We start from the raw sequence: 22854 nt of genomic DNA on the forward strand, positions 1-22854 counted from the left end.
TATAACCCTCAGCATCAGAACTGCTTGTTTTCTATTGCAAAGGTGCCTGGACCTCATGATTTTTTGTCATCTGGGCCCTTATTGTTATTTATGTAATATATTGGGGGGTGATTTATTTTTATGCAAATTTATTTAAAAAATAAACTAAAGGCTCTGAACCTGAGGCTAACCCTACTCAAAAAGGAATTTAGGAAGTGTTAAAAGTCTACTCACTACAGTTACATCCAGCCTTTCTTGTAATCAGGTTGAAGAACGGAGGAGAGAGTAAGACTGAGGATGAAGTAACCTTTTCCTTCGCAATTCAGTGTTTGGTTTTATACTGAGGACTACCTCCTCCAGGGTATGTCTCCTGAGGCATGTCTGGTCAAATGCTATATCCCAAGAGTTTCTCTGCTATTCTGACAGCCTAGTATGTTGTTGGCCTCTAGATTAACCTTATGGAATGGAAGTAACAGTCATACTTCAGAAAATCTCTGTCCTCCTCTGCAATTAATTTCCTACTTGGTATAATTCCCCTTGGGCCTCAGCAGTTGGCCTTCAGCCAGAGTCTTGTCCCCTGAAAAGAAGTTCTTTCCTTTCCAGAACCAAAGTCCAGCTCATATCACTGAGGGTACCCATGCACAAAGAGCTCCAGAGGAGCCTTCAGACTGGCAGCCTGAACAAGAGACACTAGTGGACTCCAGTCTGGAATCCATCCCTGAAAACTCCTGGTTTCCTGGCAAGACATTCATCTACTGCTTGGCAGGCTTGTTTCCCTCCCAGGGAAGCCACAAAAGTAATGGTCTTTCCCTGGCAGTATATAGGAGAGAATATAGGTTTTAACTTTACAAATACATGCACTTTTCCTTGTAGTTAAGGAAAAAATGTGACAGGATGTTGTTCAGTTCCCTCCTCAGGTTTACATGCCAACATGTGATTTGGTGAGTCTCTCTACACTGCTGCGTGAAAGTCCCCTGGGCCACAACAGCAATGACAAAACAGAACAAGTGGATTCACACAGATAGTTTCAAACAACACATGGGGGGTGGGGGATGGCTCTATTTCTCAGACTTTAAGGTAAATCCACAGAGCCTTCCAAGGTAATACACAGAGGAAAGTAAGCAGGGACAGTTTGCTCTGCAGACACAGCCACACAGGTGGGAATCCAGATGGCACAAAAACTTGGTGTGACTGCCTCGGGCCCAAACTGTTTTCCTGGCCTTTTGGTCACAGCTTGAAGAAATACAAAACTGCCTCTGAACCTGTCATCAAGTTAGTGTTGTAGAGCAGCAGGGTCCCCATTTGTATCTTCACCTCCTCCCTCAGATGGGGATAGAAGACTCAGGTTCCTCAGCACAGACAAAGAGTACGGCAAAGCTAGTTTAAATCTTATTTCTGGCCTTTCCAGCTGGGTGAGCTTGAGAGATCCTGAAGCTCATTGAGTGTCAGGTCCTGGGCTCTAAAACTAAGGGTCACCATGAATGTGAACTAAGATTGTCCATGTGAGCTCATGTCCAGTCCTGTCCCCATGCTAAAGGATCAGCCATAACTTCAGGAGGACAGAGGGTTGGGATGTTGTCTTTCCAGCTTGGCTATGGGATTTTTACTGCAACCTTCCCTGGTTGTTCCTGTCAGCCCTTGTCCAGGCAAGTCCTGATGGGGACAAGACAGAAGGCAGGGCAGTGTGACCCCACAGTGAGGTCCACAGCAAAGCTATGAGTCAGGCTTACCCCACTGTCTTGAGCCTCCAGAAGCAGAAAGGCAAACACAAACAGGAATAACAAAACACTTTGCTAGAAGCCACAGCTCCAAGCGCCAGCTACAGCAAAGCCTATGTCCTTCCCCTCACACCCCAGAGCCCATGCAATAACACCTCCACCCCATTCCCAAAGGCAGCACCAGCCCTTACCAGCACCCTCAGAGCCTGCATTCTCCCCTCACCAGGCTGTGCCCCTTCTCTTCTCACAACTCAACCAATCCCCAACACTTCTGGATGGCAGAAAGTGGTTCTGAAAAGCAAGGATCCAATACCAAGGGAGGTGTGCTTGGCTAGGTGTGTTCCCAAGTAAGTCTCTACTACTGTGCTCAGAAAGTCTCCATTAGGTTTCCCTGGACACAGACAGATTCTGTCAGTGTGAGTCATTTCTGCTGCAGTCTCAAGATATGGTCATTCTAAAATATGAAATTCCAGAGGAGAACCAAGATGGCGGGGTAGGTAGACACACTGCGCCTCCTCGCACAACCAGAACTGACGGAAAATCGAACGGCAAGGGGGTCCGACACCAAGGAAATAAAAAATAAACATTCATCCAGACCAGTAGGAGGGGCGGAGACGGGCACCGGGGAGGAGAGGACTCGCGAAGTGGTGGCGGGACCGAGACTGGTGGAGTGTGGGACCAACGGGGCAGGCAGTCTGACCACTAGCAGACCCTGCGGCCCTACATTCACGCACAGATAAACCAAGAGGGCCGGACTCAGAGTGGCGGAGAACAGGGCAGGCTGAGCGGCGGGTAGCACCCCACAGCCCCATAGTCGAGCATAGATAAACCAGGACGAATGGCAGGGAGTGAAGCAGACCACGCAACCCAGGGCTCCAGTGCGGGGAAATAAAGCCTCAAACCTCTGATTGAAAATGCCCATGGGGGTTGGGGCGGCAGCAGGAGAGACTCCCAGCCTCACAGGAGAGGTCGTTGGAGAGACCAACAGGGGCCTAGAGTGTGCACAAGCCCACCCACTCGGGAACCAGCACCAGAGGGGCCCAATTTGATTGTGGGTAGCGGAGGGAGCAACTGAAATCTGGTGGAGAATGGAGTGGGCTCCATTGCTCCCTCTCGCCCCCCCCCCACCGCGTACAGCGTCACAGAGCAACGACCAGCGTTACCCCGCCCCGCCCCAGGAACACCTAAGGCTCCGCCCCCTTAAGTAACAGCTGCGCCAAGACAAAAAAAAAAAAATGGCCCAAATGACAGAACACTTCGAAGCTCCAGAAAAAACACAACTAAGTGAGGAAGAGATAGCCAACCTATCGGATGCACAGTTCAAAACACTGGTTATTAAGACGCTCACAGAATTGGTTGAATCTGTTCGAAACCAGATGAAAAAATGAAGCCTATGCTAAGAGAAAATGTACAGGGAACCAAGAGTGATGCGAAGGAAACTGGGACTCAAATCAACGGTGTGGACCAGAAGGAAGAAAGAAACATCCAACCAGCAAAGAATGAAGAAACAAGAATTTGGAAAAATGAGGAGAGGCTTAGGAACTTCCAGGACATCTTGAAACATTCCAACATCCGAATTATAGGGGTGCCAGAAGGAGAAGAGGAAGAACAAAAAATTGAAAACTTATTTGAACAAATAATGAAGGAGAACTTCCCCAGTCTGGCAAAGGAAATAGACTTCCAGGAAGTCCAGGAAGCTCAGAGAGTCCCAAAGAAGCTGGACCCAAGGAGGAACACACCAAGGCACATCATAATTACATTACATAAGATGAAACAGAAGGAGAGAATCTTAGAAGCAGCAAGAGAAAAGGACACAGTTACCTACAAAGGACTTCCCATAAGACTGTCAGCTGATTTCTCAAAAGAGACCTTACAGGCAAGAAGGGACTGGCAAGAAGTATTCCAAGTCATGAAAGGCAAGGGCCTACATCCAAGATTACTGTATCCAGCAAAGCTATCATTTAGAATGAAAGGGAAGATAAAGTGCTTCTCAGATAAGGTCAAGTTAAAGGAGTTCATCATCACCAAGCCATTATTATATGAAATGTTAAAGGGACTTATCTAAGAAAAAGAAGATAAAAAATATGAACAGTAAAAATGACAGCAAACTCACAGTTATTAACGACCACACCTAAAACCAAAACAAAAGAAAACTAAGCAAACGACTAGAACAGGAACAGAACCACAGAAATGGAGATCACATGGAGGGTTATCAATAGGAGATTGGGAGGGGGAGAGAGGGGGGAAAGGTACAGAGAATAAATAGCATAAATGATAGGTGGAAAATAGACAGGGAGAGGGTAAGAATAGTGTAGGAATTGTAGACGCCAAAGAACTTGTAAGTATGACCCATGGACATGAACTATAGGTGGGGGAATGTGGGAGGGAGGGGGTGGGCAGGACGGAGTTGAGTGAAGGGGTGGAAATGGGACAACTGTAATAGCATAATCAATAAATATATCAAAAAATATTTTTTAAAAATGAAATTCCAGGAGCCTTAGCTTGCCCAAAAGGACAAAGAAAAAATAAGTGGTCATTTAAGAAAGGCTCAAAACACTTCCCAGCGTCAACATCAGGAGCCAAAGTCTTAATGAAAGTCTTTAAAACCAGCTCAATCCAAGTAACACAGGTCTCTACTGAATTCTGGGAGTCAGCATGCAGATTCCTGTTAGGCTGGAAGCTGGAACACCTCACGGAAGTCCAGAACCCACTGGCCTCTCTGCTCCACCCAAGGGAGCCCACTGAGCAAATCAAATTTGCCTTGCATGACAGGTGGCCAATCACCACACCCATCAACCTCATTATGCCAGTTTATGATCCTTCTCTCAATTGCCCCAATATTTTAATAAAGGAGTCTGCTCACTAAAGTCATTACTTTGGGGGTAAGAAGAAGAGCAAGGTGCAAGGGTCAGGCATAAGAGGGAGGGGCAGCCTGTTAGCTGATGATATTGTTCTCCTGAGTTGAAGTCTTCACCCTGAAAATGCCACCCTATCCTCCAAGCACCAGCAGCCATAGGGATACCCTGTGCCCTTCCCATTGTCAAGTCTGAAATCCTCTACTGACCTCCCTTCAACTGGCCCTCATCCTCCCAGACACTATTCTGGGCTTTAATACCCCATGTCCTGCTACCTAGTAGAGAAGTGTTTCCACTTTGCAGATGAGAAAACTGAGGGTCAGAAAGCTGGAGTGACCCTGGCTGGTTAGCTCAGTTGGTTAGAGCATCATCCCAACACACCAAGGTTGTGGGTTCAGCCCCTGGTCACAGCGCATAAAAGAAGCAATGAACAAATACATAAATAAATAGAACAAATTGATGTCTCCCTCTCTCTTCCTTTTCCCCCTCACCCTTCCTCTTTCTAAAATAAAAAAGAAAGAAAGAAAACGAAAGAAAGCTGAAGTGATTTCCTTAAGGTCACAAACACACAGCCAGAGGACAGAGCAGGCATGAAGCATCAACCTCCCACCTCCACCCATGCTGGGTGCCTCACCCTACAGTTTGCTCACATACCATTGCCCCTCTGCCTCCATCATCACATCTCCCCCCTCTGCTGCCCCTCAAAATCTAACCCTTCACAGGACTTCCCCAGAGACTTATCAACCAGGTGTCCACAGTGAGACTTCCTACTTCATACCACTGGTATCCACAGGGACCAGCCACTCCTGTGGCCTTAGTAAGTGGCCAAGTTTGAAGAACCTAGGCCCAGGACACAAACAAGCCTCTGGGGGAGGTGCCTCCAGGCTGCAGGCCCACCTGGCTCCTTCTGCCCATGTGTGCTGGTCTAGCTGCCCTAGACAGAGGGGCATCCCAAAGGGCTGGGCCCCTTCTTATATTCCTGATGGGCTTCCACATTAGGCACCAGGCTACATCAAGTCTCAATGACATCTGATGCCTGGCCCAACACAGATAGGGAGAAAGCCATCTACTCAGCACCTGAGCTCTGGGACAGACAAGGGGAGGAGGGCCTGTCATTCCCCTTCTCCTCTGGATAGGAGCTCCTCATTTTGGAGAGCCCCTCCCCGATAAAAAGGCCCACATAGAATAACCATAGAAATACCCCTCCAGGAGCTTGACTCACAGTGAAAACCACACTCAGCTCACATGGCAGGGGGGCACACACAAGATGATGACTGCCCTTCCAGGTGCAGTTCTATGCCCAATTCTGCTACTCTTGTGTTTACATTGGGCATGTTACTATGTGCTGCTCCATGGCCACTGGTATTGCAATATCACTGGTCTCCTCTAATCCCTGGTATAACAGGTGAGGATGCTGAAGTCCACAGTGCTGGCCAGGGTTAAAACCTGTCACAGCTTAATTAAGAGGGTTATATCTGGATTCAGGCAAAAGATGAGCTGGTTAAGATCTTTGGTATATACTCTCAGCCTGGCACCCACAGTCTGTTCTCTCCTCTGTGTCTGGGCATCCACATACACAAACCACGACTCTTAACCTCATGAATCTACCACCTTCCTGAAGGAAAGGGATCTATGTTTCTCAACAACCCCATTCCCAAGGGCCTCTGGAATATGCCAACCTGAATTACATGTGAAGGACAATCTTGTAAAATAGGCACCAAGCTGAAGAATCTCATGTGGACAGTTGAAAGGAGCAGAGCCCAAAGTGCTATCTGGCTGCAAAGCCTCAGGGAGCCGCCCAGGTTACTTGGCCCACCTGGCCTTTGTAGACCCTATCCAGAAGGCCTCAGGCATTGCAAGAGGGTCCCAGGGTTTGCAGTCCTGTTGGTTCACTAGGAGAGAATAGCTTCCTCAAGCCATCCCTGAACACACATCTGAAATTGGGATGGGGTGGCCTTCTGACCCTGGCTCTTGCCTCAGGTCATAGGCTGCCCTCTTACTTGGGAGATGGGGAGATGTATGCAGGCCATCCCAGGTTGATCCTCACCAAGCAAAGCATTCCTGCTCCTTCACTTCTTATAAAGAAGTGAGCACTACACTTCTGAAGGAGGAAGCTCAAGAAAACCAGTCAATGAGGTTCCACTACCAGAGACAGGTGGCTAGCACCAGCACAAAGCCTACCTGCACTGCTGACAGCAGGTAGCCCCGTCCTGGCAGCTTTGGCCCATCTCAGAACTGGTGTCACAAAAGGAAGGACCTGATAGGGTGCGGGGGTCAGGGAGGGTGGTGGACAGGATTAGGATATGGGGCCCCCCCAAGGTTCCCAAAGCCAACCTGCCAGGCCTCTCCCACCCAAGGGAAGTAAGGTTACAAATACATGGCAGTATTCAGAATAGAGGATATTTGAAGGACATAGGTAAGTAATAGCAGACAAGACTAACAGAGCAGAAGGGCTGTGCCTGCAACCTGGAGAACATTACCAGGACAGATCCTTTAACACTAACAGGAGCTTGTAGGAATATGCCTGGAGAATGAGCATGTTTAAAATGTGTGTGTCCAAGTGCATGTACTGCACACACATACATATACATACCCCTGTGGGGATGCACATGTGTGTCTGCCTAGACACGTGGAAAACAGTGGCAATTCTTGCAAGTGGGATGAAGGTGTTACTAATGGTTATTGGGGCAGGAGCTGTTGGTTCATGTTACAAAGTCAACAATGGCTTCAGAAATGTGCCTTGTCAAAAGAAGGCACAGGAGTGAGAGGCTTTGGACACCCGAGAAATGAGACATGTCGCCCAAGCTTGAGACAGACAAGGTGGACATGGTCCCCAGGAAACTGCACTGCTACCAGCACCCCAGCCTCTAAGAACCACAACCCCAAAAGGTTTCCATAAGGGCTCAGGCTATGAGTCTAGAACTTGGTCTTTGTGCTTGTGGTCGTCCTGGGGCACCTTGGGTGCTACCTCATGGAACACTGGGCAGGAAAGCACTTTATTTTAGTGAAAGTTTGTATGCTGGCAGGACAGCTAGAACCAGTGTCTAGGTGGCTATACTGAGAGGAAGAAAATGTTATATCTAAAAACTAAAATGACCAGGAAAACAATTAGCCCAGGTCTTTCAAAAACTAGCTGCAATTATAGACAACCTGTATGCACACGTTTCTTTTGCCTCAAACACTAAACAGTAATAGTCATCTGGTACTAAGATGGCTGAAGTCTGTAAAACTGTTCTGAGTTCAATCTGTAAATTTTTTGAAGAGAGAACAATAAATACTTTGCCTGTACTTCTGAGTTTGTCCCTTGCCCAGGGTTACTTTGGTGTATTGGAACTAAAGTTGTTCTCAGCTTTAACAAACTGGCAGCAGTACTAGAAATTCCCCTGTGGTTCACAATTAATCATACATCTCAACAGGCCAGCCCAAGCCCATCTTTCAGACTACAGAAGACTACTGAACATTCACTTGGCGTGTGCATGGGCAATGTCCAGCCAAGGAGAGGTCACACATCACCACACCCCCTCGCCCCTCCCCTCAAGGATCCAGGCATGCCTGACACAGTGAGGGAAGGAAATCGGTCTGTGGCTGGACCGACTTTATCTCCAGCATCCAGTTGGTTAGCTCCTCCACTCCCACCCATAGAGTCTCAATATTTACTAAAGAATCACACACAAATCAAGCTGGGCCAATAATAGTAAAGAACAATGGAGCCAGCTTATTTATTAGAGCAGTACTCCTCAAACTCTAGTGTGCACAGGGGTCCTGGGGATCTGCCTCAGTTGTCTGAGTGGGACCCGAGGTTTATCAGTATAGGCTGTGAGTTTGGCTGGTAGGAAATGGGTCCATGCAGAAGCTAGAAAGCCATGATGGACTATGAATGCTGAGGGTATTGACAAAAACAGGAGAGAACAAGTAGGGAAGTACCCACTAAAAGCTGCAGCAGATCCAAAAGTCAACCTGAGTAGTTTCATCATCTTTGGTGAATTTTACCATCTTTGGAGATAAATCCCAAGTTTAAGAGACATGCAAGAAACTAGGGGTACCCAGTGGCTCCCCAGTCATCCAAATGGCAAGGGAGGAACTGCTGCTCTCAGGCCCCTGGACCTGGATCTACTCCTCTGAACATTCCTTCTGCATTCTCTCACTCCTGTCACCCTAGCCACATGCACCTTCTCTCTGTTCCTGAAGTACCTATGCTTATTCCCCCTCAGGGTTCTGAAATGGCCTGAGAAGTTCTTCCCCCATTCTTCTCATGGCTGCTTCTCCTAAGCAATAGGACCTCGGCTTAAATGCCACCTCCTCAGAGATGCCCAGCCACATTGCTATGTATTTGGGGGTTGTTTGATACAGTGGCACACAATAAAACTTGTTAAATGATGGCACAAGAAAAGCTGTAAGCCACCCACCAGAAGCATAATCATGATCATGACTCCTTGATGGGGAGTAGGAGTGGTGATAAAGGACACACAACTAAGGTTCACAGTAGGTGTGTGATAGTACTATGAAGGGAACTTGAGGCTTTTGCAAAGGGAGTTTTACCCCTGGGGAAAGAAGACTCAATGCCCTGCAGTGACCAGCCATGGTGACCCCAAGCAAGGCCATTCCCCACAGGAGGCAGCACTTGCAGGAGGCCAGTTACTATTCTTGGACACTGGGTTTGTTCAAATCCTCCGACATACACATAATATCCAGATGGGTGCATGGCACTTAGAATATGTGAAGAACTAAGTAATCAAAGAATACAAATGTCAGGTGTTTCCCTCTGTAAAAGACTTGATTTTATTTTCAGTCTCAGCTTTATAAGTGTACTAAGAGTAAGAGGCTGAGCAGGCTGATCTTACAATAATTATGCAAGCATGTATTTTATTCAGCTTGTGTTCGTGCTTACTTTTCCTAGGATGAGAGAACATTTCCAAAGCTGAAACATGCTCCTTGGTATTCAGACAACCCCTGCCCAGGACTGAACACACACTGACGGGTCTGTGCCCATAGACTCTCTATACCTTAAACATTCATTGTAGTTGTTCTCAAAGACCTGATTCCTTCTACGGGAATCTCAAGACACCAAATATTGCCAAGTGAATAGGAAAGCCAGGCCTCTTCCAAGTTGGGCAATCCTGATCCTGGAACACAGTCCTCAGCAGAGGTGTAATGCCAGCGTCTACAGCAGAGACACAAAGGCCCAGGAGACCCTCTGAGGCACTGAGATGCCTGCCATCAGGGGACACACAGTACCTGTAAGTGATCCTCACTTCAGTTCCGGGCTCATCTCGCTCCCAAATCAAAGCAATGCTCTCCGGGGACTTCTGAACATGCTGATCCAAGCAGTTGACTGCACAAAAACATGATAACAAACATTAAACTTGGAGCTCTTGCAGTCAGAATCAGGGGAGGAGGGTCTGGTGTGCTGTGACTTGCACTACTCTCTGCTGAGGTGGACACTTCCATTTCCCTCATCAAAGGTGAGGTTTCTACTTCCTTGCAAGGAGAAGGGTGACTGTCAAAGCCTGTGAAAATAAGATAATAACTACACAAATATAATCTCACAGGTACAGGGTGATCCCCTGTGAATGGTATAAAGCAGACACTTCACACCAGCAGTCCCAATCCCAGCCACACATTGGTGTTGTCTGGGTCACCCCCAGGGACCCTGACCCAAATGACCCTGTAACTTTCAAGGCTTCTGGGTGGTTCTGTTGTGTAGCTGGGGCTGGACACCACAGCCTGAAACATTGGAAAGAATATATATATACACATTTTTTAATTCTCACCCAAGGATATATTTATTGATTTTAGAGGAGAGAGAGAAAAAAAAAACATTGATGTGAGAGAGAAACATTGATTAGTTGCCTGCAGTACACCCCCTGACTGGGGACCAAACCCACAAGCTAGGTATGTGCCCTGACTGGGGATTGAACCTGCAACATTTTGGTGTACCGGATGATACTCCAACCAACTGAACCACCCACCTGGCCAGGGCTGGAAAGAATATTTAATGCAAATAGGATACCTCTGATCCAATACAACGTTCATGCAAGGGGCTCTCGCATGTGGTAGAGATGCACACTGTCCAGGTCAAGGAGCCACATCCCTTCTCAGGTGTCCAGCCAACACCCTAACACCAGCCTCTTTTCCAAGGAGTGTGGCAACAATGGGGAAATGCAATGCTGGTCTTCCAAAAGACTCTACTCCCCTCCCCCTCCATTACCCAAGCTCTGGTCACATGACTGCCTGTAAAAAACAGGTCAATTCTGCCAATTTACTGTAAACCTGAAGATTAGTAGGATCAGGTTCATTTGCTGACACCCTGTTCAAAGTGAGCTTAGCTGTGGCTGTCAATGCCGGCCTCCAAACCCAGGCTTTCATTGCTCACCTCTCCATCAATAGGGAAAATGATCACCACAAATACCTGTTGGGGGCAGCATCTATCTGTCCATCTGATCTTCAGGGTCACCACAATGTCCAGGTATATAAATGTTTTTTTTTTCTTTTCAAGGCAGTTACTTATCTTTTTCAAATCAATCTCCTCCTATGTAAATGGCAGCTGCATTATCTATCATGTCTAACTCACAAGGCTATGGCCAGAAACAAATGAAATACTGAATGTTAAAGTACTGTTATATGAATACAAGGTACTATTACCGACTGATAAATACCATGCTATGAGTTACAGACCTTTTTTTAAAGATTTCATTTATTTATTTTTAGACAGGGGAAGGGAAGGAGAAAGAGAGGGAGAGAAACATCAATGTGTGGTTGCCTCTCTCGCACATCCTACTGGGGGACCTGGCCCACAACCCAGGCATGTGCCAACTAGGAATCAAACCTACAACCCTTTGGTTTGCAGGCCAGCACTCAATCCACTGAGCCACACCAGCCAGGGCGAGTTAGAGACTTTTAAATAGGACATAACCATTCTGACAAAATTTATGGGAGATACCAAAAGATCATGTGATTTCTCTAATTCTTGGGAGGGTGAACTCACATGAAAATATTTACATACTTTAGCTAACGTGTGGGTGTGTGTGTGTGAATTACATTTTTCCCTCTTGGGTTATGTTAGCTGTTATTTATTCTTATAATAAAATTTTCATTTCAATTTTCTGACTCTTAACAGGTATATAAATTATATGGCAAAAATATATAATAAATAAAGATAAATGGCATGAAAAAAGTTACTATTTATTGACTCAGGAAAGTTCTTTGACTTATTAAACAAACAGATGAGAAGAAATGCCCAAAAACAGAAGAGAGGAAAAGAAAGAGAAACTGAGAAGGCACTTGGTGGCAGAACCTAGATTTATATAATAAACTCAAAATCAATTGTGTGTATGTTTGTGTGTGTCTCAATGTGTTCCAAAGTTAAGATATCAAGTTTTCACACTAAACCTGGGCATTTCTGAGTTTTCTTGAACAAGCAGCAGACAAGGACACACCCCACCCTGGGAGCTGAGGTGGTAACCACGCCTCAGCAGGGCAGGTCCTGTCCCTGCTCCCACTGCCAGGCCCTGGAGGACCTGATTGATGGAACAGGAAGCAATGACCCTAAGCAGATCATGACAAGCCTTGGAGTGCCCAGCTCCTTGATGCTGAGGACAGATACTAAGAAAAGGATGGAGGAGAGAAACAGAGTGAGTTAAAGCTGTACCCTGAGCAGGAGAGTGTTGCTTCCATGTGTACATGAGTGTTCACTGGACCCTGGCTGCTCCAGGCATTACTGGGGAACAGATACAAACCATTGGCGCCACCCCAAAGCAGCCTTGAGAAAATTCCAGATGACAGGTATGCACACTCTTATCTGAGAAGCCTGCTCCAAAGCACCTTATTCCACTGTGAGTTGTATCTTCTGAGTCACTTTGGAAAAAGACTGGCTCAGATATAGCTTAGGAAACAATCTACAGGTGGTCCAGTGACCTGTCCAAGGCCTAGCCAGGTAGCAACAGGAAGGGCCTCAAAGCAAAGTAATGCCTTACCTGGGGCTCATCTACCCACATTGCCTGCTCCCAATTTCAAACCTAGATTCTTAGTGACCCAGAGCCCAGCAGGGCATCTTTTGCATGGCTTACACCAAATAGGAGGGCAGAGGTGCCGAAGGTGGAGGGGAAAGACCTGCCCCAGGATGGAAAGCACCCAGGATGTGTCTGGGTGGACAGCAAAACAGCCCTATGTCCATTTCTTCTTGGGGCTGACAAGTGGCAGATATTCAGGCAGGTCAGCACTGAGCCCCAAGTGCAGTGTCCCTATGTGCCTTCCTTGCATATGGTAAGTGCTGAACAAATGACCACTAAGGCCCTGAGTGATCTACCTCTCCCCATTGGTAGTGCCAATTTTGTTGACCACCTTCCTGCCCTGGGACCTTTGCATGATTTCTTCCTGCCTGGGGCACACTGTACCACTCTCCCCACTGCTGTCCTCACCTGGTACCCAACCTCCTGCAGGTCCCAACCTACACATTCTCACCCTCTCAGTGAGCACTTTGCATCACTTTGACCTTTAGCTCACTCACCTGTGATGTTTGCACTTGCTATCCCTCTGTGGGCAGGGACCAGATGTCCTGTTCATGTTTGTATACATGCAGCCTAATGCAGAACAGAGAGCAGAAAGCAGAGAAGCACCACAGCTCTGGATGATGGACAGGCCATTCAAGTCCTCGAGCTAAAGGGCAACAATGGAATCTAAATGGCACCAGGTTGAAGCCATGCCCAGGGGAGGGAACAGCCCTCTTCCTGTCTTCATGGCTTTGTTCCTCAAGAAGTTCTCTTATTGGTCTAAATCAGCACTTCTAAATCTCCCAGCACTGCTAGAGGGCTTCTTAGCACACAGACTGTGAGCCCCACCACCACCAGAAGTCTGAATGAGCAGGTCTGGGTGGGCCTGAACATTTCCCCTTTGACAGATCCCAGTGATGCCGTTGCTGCTGGTCCAGGACCATGCTCCCACAGACAGGCATGCATGCACATATCTAAACACATTCTACTTTATACATATATTCCAGATTCCAAGTGGCTTTCTTTCCCCTATGGGGACAGGAGTGATCAAAAACACTTGCTAGCTCTGCAAGACATTTGGCCACACCCTCACTAGATGGCAGCCTGAGTCACAGGTCAAACCCATCCTCCAGAGTCCAGTCCTGTCCAAACACTCACTAAGCAGAAACAACATTTGTCATTTAATCTAAATTTCATTTTTCTAATCTGAAGTTGGGATAACAGTTTCTAGCTCTGGGAGTGACAGTAGGAATTAGATGCCATTGGAGAGTTTCCTGTCACAGGGTCAGATTTTGTGGCCGTGTTCCCAAGAGAAGCACAGTTCACAGCTGCTATGGTTGACACTCAGATGACAAGGACACTTAAGAGAAAGCACAGTGTGGGGTCTGGGCTACAGTGGCCCAAAAACACCACATATATGTTGGCTTTTAACACATATGTATGGGTCCTGCTATTGCCTCAATTGCAGGGAGAAAAAGAAAGAAGGGAGAGAGCAAGAATAAAAGGAAGAAATTCTTATTTCTCCACATTAAAAAAAAAGTCTCCACACAGAGAACTAGGCAGTGGGACAAGAAAATTCCATTTACAAGCATTTCCAAGAAGAGTTGGGCAGGGAGGGCCTTAGGTGCAATTTAAGGCTCAGGTCAAACCCTACCTCCTAATTCAAGCCTTTTTCAAATTTCCCAGCACACAGTAATCTCTCCCTCTCCATCAATCAGTGCCCCAGTTAATCTGCCCAGTGGTCTCATTCTGGGACACAATGCTGGCTCTGCTAAACTCTCTGCAGTCTGGGTCACAAGATTGCTGAGAGCAGGAACCATGTCCCTGGTTCATATGTGAACCAGGTTCACATATGATAGGTGTGAGTTGGGGAGTGAGGTCATAATTCTTCCCTTAGCAACTATAAATGCCTTGAGCAAGTTACCCTAGTGTGGATTGGCTCATTTATTAATTTGTGACTCATCTCCTCATTAGAATGCAGACTCTGTGGCATTAGGGCATTTTCTGCACTGTTCATCATTGTACATGAGGTGGAGCCTTTATTCCCACACCTGTACAGTGTGACCACTTTACACTTCACACTGGTGTCATGACTATGAAATGAGAAGAGGCTCCATCATGTTCACCTCAAGGCAGGTTAACATAGAGTCTAGCACAGCCCTGCAAATAGCTAAGCAAATGTCTGCTGATGCTTTATAGGTGTGGCATTTTTTTGTTTGTTTTTTAAGACTACGAGAACCTGGCTGGGTAACTCAGTTGGTTAGAGTATTGTCCAATAAGCCACGGTTGTGGGTTTGATCCCTGGTCAGGGCACACACAAAAATCAACCAATGAATGCATCAATCAGTGGAACAACAAATCGATGTTTCTCTCCAAATAAATACATAAGTAAACAAAATTTATAACGACTATGAGAGGTTATCCTTTCCATAATAAAGATGGCATACACTTGCACAGGAATTTTCAAGAAATCCTGTCAGTTGTTTAAATGCACCAATCTCCCTCCCCAACTTTAAGTAAACCCACATACAGAAATTCTACTTTAATCAAAAGAAACAAGGGAGTTTATATTCAGAACGGGATTCACAATGGGTTTTCTTTAAATAAAAAATCTTCCTGGCACAATTTAAGATATTTCATCAATCACAAAAATTGTGTTTTCCAAATTTACAGAAGTACCTGATTTTTAAAAACTAATTAATTAATTACTTTTTATTGTATTTTCTTTCCATTACCATTGCATGTGCTTTTTAAAATAAGCCAGGCCTCTGACAACTATGGAGACTTCAGTCTCTTCTGGAGGACTTTCTCCTAACACTTGGGATTACATTTTCATTTACAGTTCCTTGAAAAACCTTAGATAAGTTATTTCAATCACTGAGAAATAAGAGAAGCACAGGAGTATAGCATCTTGTGATTGACTGTCAGTGTATCTGCCTTCTAAATTACTGGAAGCATGTCATAAGGAAGAGAAAGGCATAGCAAAATAGTTCCCATTGCTGCAATTAATGTTTCAAAAAGCATCCAGAAATCTCTGTTCAATGCTTGGTTAAAAATTATTACTCTACACCATTGCTTGAGAGTTAGAATACACACACTTTTTTAAAAAATCACACTCAGAATCCAGTGTTTAGAAAATAGAATGTAGTTGTGTATTTGAAATCAACACATGTTGTTACCTTCCGGTTCTGCATTTGCAACTTCCTGACATCTTGAGTTTATACACCACAGAGCAAAACATCTGTTGACCCATACGGAGGACAAAGCCAAATTTCAAAAACTGGAAAGAATCTTTTTTTAGATCTTGGCTTTCCAAAGAACCTTCTGTAAAGCAGTTTTATGTAAAGGTAAGAGAAGCAAGACACTGAATGGGGTGGTGACTCTCTTTATGCCCAGGAGGTCTTCTGACACCATGACTCACCTGGTGACCTAGCTACCACCCCAGAGCTCCAGGATGGTCTTTGAGCCCTGTTGGCCACCTGCATACCCTCTTGACCTGTTTCCTGCCTATCCCAGATAGATCATATGCAAGCCCATGTAGTCCTGTTCAGAGGAAACACAGCACTCTCAGCAGCACTGCTGAAGACCAGGCTCAATGTCATAGTCCTCCACACACCCCCGCCTCCCCACCCCTACAGCATTCATTAATAAATAACAAAGACCAGTGATTGAGCATGAGTAACACACTAAAGACTGTGCAAAGAACCCTGACCAGGTAGTTCAGCTGGTTAGAGCACTGTCCCATCCTCAATATGCCAAAGATGTGGGTTCAATCCCCGGTCCTGCTGGGGCTCATACAAGAATCAACCAATGAATACATAAATAAGTGGAACAACAAAATCAATGTGTCTCTTTCTCTCTCTCCCTTCCTCTCTCTCACTTAAATCAATCAATAAAAAAATATATAAAAAATGGATTATGCAGTAAGCTTTATTAAGTATTTTATCATTTAATGCTAACAACATCCCTAGGATTCCCCAGGCCATCCACTGCTGGTCCAAAGAAACCTAGCAGCTTCTGCTGTGGTGTCTGTGACCTCTGGTCGACATTCATTGAGCCATTGCCAAGTGGTGAGAAGCCCTGTGTAGGTGCTTTGGGAGACAGTTCCAGCTGAACCCAGCCTGAATCATCCTGGTCAAGGTCCCAGACATGTAACAACAGCCCCAGACAGAGACCAGTGGGGAGCAGAAGCAAGTCACGCACACAGGGCCCTGTCCAAAGTCCTGACCCACAGAACTGTGAGAGTAATACAATGCTTGGGGGTAGTTTGATATGCAACAGTAGGAACCGAATTCACCAGAACCGAATTTAGACTGTCCTAATTGTACAAACAAGGAAACCAATGCAAAGAACAGTAAAGGGAAAGCAAGGATTTAGACCTGATGAAATTCTCAACACACCAAGAACCACTAAGCTGTACTACACCCATCTGCCATTTCTGTTTGTTTACTAGAGTCATTGCCAGAACACTAATCCCAGTTCTACCCATTTAGAAGTGTCTCCGTCTGCCCTAGGTTAGGGCATACAGGTCAGTGGTTCTCAACCTTGTGTATGCCTCAGAAGCACCTGGAGAGTTTGAAAACACAGATTGCAGAGCCCCACCCTCAGAGTTTCTGGTTCCAGTGGGTCTAGGATGGGGCCTGAGCACTTGTATTTCTAATAAAGTTCCCAGGTGATGCTGATGCTGCTGATCTGGGGACCAGAGTTTGAGAACTACTGGTACAGATTTTCCTGAAGGGATAATGGGGGTTTCAAAAGTGATACTCCTTTGTAATAAGCCATCATCATACTATCACACAGACAGATCAGTCCAAAACACACCCACCATTCCACAGCATTCTAGGGGGCTCCTAGGGCAGCTATGGCCGGGCTTGGCCTTTTTTTATATCATCACCTACGTGGTTTGCAGACACTGGCAAAGGGCAGAGATATTTCTGAGATGAGAGGGTAGACATACGCATTCAGGGTAAGAATGCTGCTGGAAAATTTTTTCCACAAGGCAGTTTCTGAAGCTCAATTTCTGGAGAAATAAATTTTTTAAAAAGAAGCACTTCTGCCAGCCAACCATGTGTTGATCCTGACCAAGAGAGGCTGAAGAGGCCCTTCCTGCCTTCCTCATGAGGTCCATCTCCAGTGACTTATCCGGGATTGAGAGGCTACAAATGTGCCTGAGCCACCAAACCTGACCATTCACAGTGGTCTCACGCCTTTCCAGTCCCAGTCAGCTTGCACAGAAGCTGCACATTTTCTGCTCTCTACTTCAATCAGTTGCTCTCCTCCCTTCAAGGGTACATGTCACCAACTTTACAAACCTAAGGGTTTGTTTTGTTTTCCCACTAACTCAAGGATACTTGCTGCTGACTCACTTATCTAATAAGTGATTCATTTTGATTAAACTATCAAAGTAGTAACAATATGAAAAAAAAATCTGGTCCAAAGTTGTTTCCTAAGTTTCTTTGTTTGAAAAATAATTGCAAGACACTACTTTGACTTGCTACTTCTAATTATAAATTAAAACTGCTACGATTTCTTGATCACCAACAAGTGCTGGGCTTGTTCCACAGCTCCAGCACTCTGACCTCACAATCAGCCTAGCAGGAGGGCTCACTGTTCCCAGTTTACAAAAGAGGAGAGTTAGGCTCAGAGGAGTTACAGGCCCAGTAAATGGTGGAGTCGTGCAACAGGCCAGATCCTACTTCCTGTTCAGGACTTGGGCAGAGCCTGACCCTGCTATTGAGATCTGCAAGTTCTTCCCTGAAACACCCCTTAAACCCCAGGTAACTCGGTACCCCAGTCTCCCTGACCATGCAGCCTCCTGAGCAACCCACCTGGCTGTGAGTCCCCTACTCCTTAGGCTGCCTGCCCACAGTCCGCCTACTCTGCCTGGCTGGTTACTGCCTCCAGTTCCTGGGCATTCTCTCCTTGCTGCCGCCGGGCAGTCTGCTCAGGCCACCACGCAAATCCCAAATCCTAACAAAAAAACTAGTATATTCAACTCAACAGATACCAAAGGATTGAGTGCCTAGTGGAGCTGGTTTCTGGGACCTCAATTAGAACCAAGTCAAAAACAAGCCTTAGGTCATTTTGGAGGGTGGGAGAGTGGTTGGGGAGGGTCCCCCCATTCCTTTCTTCCCTCGTTCTGGCGCTGCCTGGAGCAAGCAGATAAATGATTCCAGCTGCAGGCCTTGGGTTTCCTGCTCCAGGGCCACACTCCACAGCCCGGATTGTTTACATTTCTCCCCAGGCCAGTCGCTTGGCAGGCAGCTGTAGCAACAGCCTGATGCTTTTCAGTTTGCCTCAAGCCCCGGGGGACAGGAGTAGGGAAGTCCCGACTCCTGCGTGCCGGGCACCCTCCACCCCAGCCTGGCCTAAGTGTCTCCTGCTTCCCGTTGGTTTGCGCTCCACTGGGCGGTGGAACGCCGAGGTTACACTTGAGAGTCCGCCATTGGAGGAGGAAGCTGGGGCAAGGCCAGCAGCAGCTGGGAGACCAGGTCGTACACCGGGCCGGGTCTCCGCAGGCACCGGCTAGAGCCGGGAAAGTGGGATCCGGCGCGGGGCTGCAGCGGACAGGGAAGCTGGAGCCACTGGGGTCCGGTGGTGAAGGCCCACCGGCCAGCGATCTGCCGGGACCGCTGCGCCGGCTGGGTTCTGTGAGTCGCCTCTGGACGAATGAGTTGGGGACGCCCAGGATCCCCGCAGCCCACTCACCAGACACGTTTAGCTGGCCTCCCAGGAACCAGCCAATCTTGCCGCTACTGAAGTCACAGTCCCAGACTGTTTGGTAAGGGGTGTCCCACACTAGCAAGTCTCGCGCCAGCGGCCCCCAAAAGGCAGCGGGCTGCCGGGCCGCCTGCTCTCTCAGCATGCGGTAGGAGGCAGGGTGCGCAGTGTCTGCGGAGGCGGCTGTGCTGCCGGGAGGCCCGGAGGCGGCCCTGCGCGGCAGCCACCCCCGCAGTCCCGCGCGCCAGTGCAGGATGTCCAGTAGCCGCCTACCGCAGCCCAGACTGCGCGCCGCCATCTCACCCACACCCCAAGGCCTCTGTCTCTGCAGCGGTACTGCCAGCGGGTTGGAAGGTGCAGGGGGAGCCGCGCTCCAGGAGGGCTCCGCCCTGTCTCCGCCCTCCCGCTACCACCCACCCCTCAGGCCCTGTCTCCGCCTGAAGCTGCCTTCTGGAGCCAGCCGGTCTTCACCTCCTTTCTCCTCGCCAGAGAGAAGATGACCTCAAAGAAGGAGAAGTGGCCTGGGGAGGAGCGCTGGCGAGCCGTGTAGAGTGGGCTCCCGGCCCTGGCGGGGCTGCGGGTCGGGTTCCCCTCATCTGTGTTACCGCCCTGCTGGGCGTTGGGGCCGTTTTGGTTTCAGTTTGTGTTTCTTAAAGTTCCTTCAGCTGCACCTCGCAGCCAACAGTTAGAGACACGTGCATCCGGGACGCAGGCTGGCTCAGGGCTCTGGATCCGAGGGAAGGAGCCCTCACAGAACAGAAGCACCTGATGCAGCGAAGTGCACGAGTGGGTGCGAGGACCAAAGTTAGTTTGGTATGCATTTGAAGCTGAAGTAAAAATATTAATCCCTTTGTGTGCCCCTGAGGGAGAATGCCTCATCTGCCAGCACGGTCTGTATCTCCTAAAACACAATGCAGGTAGCAAGCACCCTGTGGGCTAAATGGGCAGATCTGGGGCCCAAGGGCAGGGAGGCTGTGGCCTGGGATCCAATGGTTTTATCACCCAGCTGTCACCTCAGCCCAGAGAGAGTCTTCTCCTGAGGGCAGGAAGGTTTGGGAAAGGGGGAAAGTGTAACAGACAAGCAAATGCTCCACTAAGGTACACTGGTTTGGGACTAACTTTGGGAGTTTTCACCAATTGCTTCAGCTTCTGTTGCCAGGGATCAAACCCTGGATATTCTAGCTTTGTGACATTGGGCAAGTTCCTACATTTCTCCATACCTCATTTTACTTATACAGAAAAATGGGAGTAATATCTCCCTCTCCTGTTGTAGTAAATAATAAATGAGATTGTGTCTGAAGCATCAAGCTCAATAGGAATCCCCAATCTGAGGTGCATTGGAGGAGACTATTCCACACAAACAACTCAATTGTGATACAGCACAGCTATGGAACAGCAGCACCTCTCAGGCTAGACAGCTCTTCACTCTCCAGAGAGACACCTTTGGTGTTTCAGCTCCAGGAAAAGGAAGTGGTTTTGTTTGTTTGTTTGTTTGTTTGTTTTACAAAGACATGTATTTTCTTTTTCTTTTTTTTTTTTGGTCTTTCTTTTTTTAAAATATATTTATTGATTATGCTATTACAGTTGTCCCATTGCCCCCTTCCCGCTCACTCCACTCCATCCTGCCCACCCCCTCCCTTCCACATTCCCCCCCTATAGTTCATGTCCATGGGTCATACTTATAAGTTCTTTGGCTTCTACATTTCCTATACTATTCTTACCCTTCCCCTGTCTATTTTCCACCTATCATCCATGCTACTTATTCTCTGTACTTTTCCCCCCACCTCCCCCTCCCACTCCCCTATTGACAACCCTCCATGTGGTCTCCATCTCTATGGTTCTGTTCCTGTTCTAGTTGTTCGCCTAGTTTGCTCTTGTTTCTGTTTTAGGTGTGGTTGTTCATAATTGTGAGTTTGCTGTCATTTTTACTGTTCCTATTTTTTATCTTCTTTTTCTTAGGTAAGTCCCTTTAACATTTCATATAATAAGGGCTTGGTGATGATGAACTTCTTGAACTTGACCTTATCTGAGAAGCACTTTATCTTCCCTTTCATTCTAAATGATAGCTTTGCTGGATACAGTAATCTTGGATGTAGGTCCTTGCCTTTCATGACTTGGAATACTTCTTGCCAGCCCCTTCTTGCCTATAAGGTCTCTTTGGAGAAATCAGCTGACAGTCTTATGGGAAGTCCTTTGTAGGTAACTGTGTCCTTTTCTCTTGCTGCTTCTAAGATTCTCTCCTTATTTTTAATCTTTGGTAATGTAATTATGATGTGCCTTGGTGTGTTCCTCCTTGGGTCCAGCTTCTTTGGGACTCTCGGAGCTTCCTGGACTTCCTGGAAGTCTATTTCCTTTGCCAGACTGGGGAAGTTCTCCTTCATTATTTGTTCAAATAAGTTTTCAATTTTTTGCTCTTCCTCTTCTCCTTCTGGCACCCCTATAATTCGGATGTTGGAACATTTAAAGGTGTCCTGGAGGTTCCTAAGCCTCTCCTCATTTTTCCGAATCCTTGTTTCTTCATTCTTTTCTGGTTGGATGTTTCTTTCTTCCTTCTGGTCCACACCGTTGATTTGAGTCCCAGTTTCCTTCGCATCACTATTGGTTCCCTGTACATTTTCTCTTAGCATAGGCTTCATTTTTTCATCTGGTTTCGAACAGATTCAACAAATTCTGTGAGCGTCCTTATTACCAGTGTTTTGAACTGAGCATCCAATAGGTTGGCTATCTCTTCCTCGCTTAGTTGTATTTTTTCTGGAGCTTTGAAGTGTTCTGTCATTTGGGCCATTTTTTTTTTTCTCTTGGCACGTCTGTTACTTAAAGGGGTGGAGCTTTATGTGTTCCCCGGGGGCAGGGTAACGCTGGTCACTGGGTTGTGATGCTGTACGTGGGGGAGGGGCCAAGAGGGAGCAATGGCGCCCGCTCCCCTCTCCACCGGATTTCAGTCATTCCCTCTGCTACCCACAATCAAACTGGGCCCCTCTGGTGCTGGTTCCCGAGTGGGTGGGCTTGTGCACGCCCTAGGCCCTTGTGGGTCTCTCCAGTGACCTCTCCTGTGAGGCTGGGAGTCTTTCCTGCTGCCGCCCCAACCCCCACGGGTGTTTTCAATCAGAGGTTTGAGGCTTTATTTCCCCGTTCTAGAGCCCTGGGTTGTGTGGTCTGCTTTGCTCCCTGCCGTTCATTTGTCCGGTTTATCTGTGCGCGAATGTGGGGCCACGTGGTGCTACCCACCGCTCTGCCTGCCCCGTTCTCCGCCACTCTGAGTCCAGCCCTCTCGGTCCATCTGTGCGAATGTGGGGCCGCAAGGTCTGCCAGTGGTCAGACTGCCTGCCCTGTTGGTCCCACACTCCGCCCGTCTCGGTCCCGCCTTGGCCACTTGAGTCGTCTCCGCCCCGGGTGCCCATCTCCGCCCCTCCTACCGGTCTGGATAAATGTTTATGTTTTATTTCCTTGGTCTCGGACTTCCTTGCCGTTTGATTTTCTGTCAGTTCTGGTTGTGTGAGGAGGCGCAGGTGTCTACCTACGCCGCCATCTTGGTTCTCCCGAAAAGGAAGTCTTGAAGTGAAAAACAAAAGTGCACTCCCAGAGCCAGAGGAG

At 47.4% G+C, this 22854-nt stretch overlaps 1 protein-coding gene across 2 annotated transcripts in view; it reads right to left on the bottom strand.

Annotated features, from left to right (window-relative positions):
- ACSS1 (acyl-CoA synthetase short chain family member 1) overlaps positions 1-19660 on the bottom strand; it is a 72947-nt gene extending 53287 nt beyond the window's left edge. The window contains exons 1-2 of one of the 2 annotated variants that reach the window (XM_053926207.2): positions 19249-19660; positions 9788-9884 (exon numbers count right to left, since the gene is read on the bottom strand). In XM_053926207.2, the coding sequence (XP_053782182.1) occupies positions 9788-9884; positions 19249-19558 (407 nt within the window). In that variant the 5' untranslated portion in view covers positions 19559-19660. The remainder of the gene's footprint in view (positions 1-9787; positions 9885-19248) is intronic. The other variant, XM_053926206.2, reaches the window with a different exon arrangement.
- Between the last annotated feature and the right edge of the window lie 3194 nt (positions 19661-22854).

The sequence above is a fragment of the Desmodus rotundus genome, chromosome 6 (assembly GCF_022682495.2).
Source record: "Desmodus rotundus isolate HL8 chromosome 6, HLdesRot8A.1, whole genome shotgun sequence".
In the NCBI taxonomy this organism is placed as follows: Eukaryota; Metazoa; Chordata; class Mammalia; order Chiroptera; family Phyllostomidae; genus Desmodus; species Desmodus rotundus.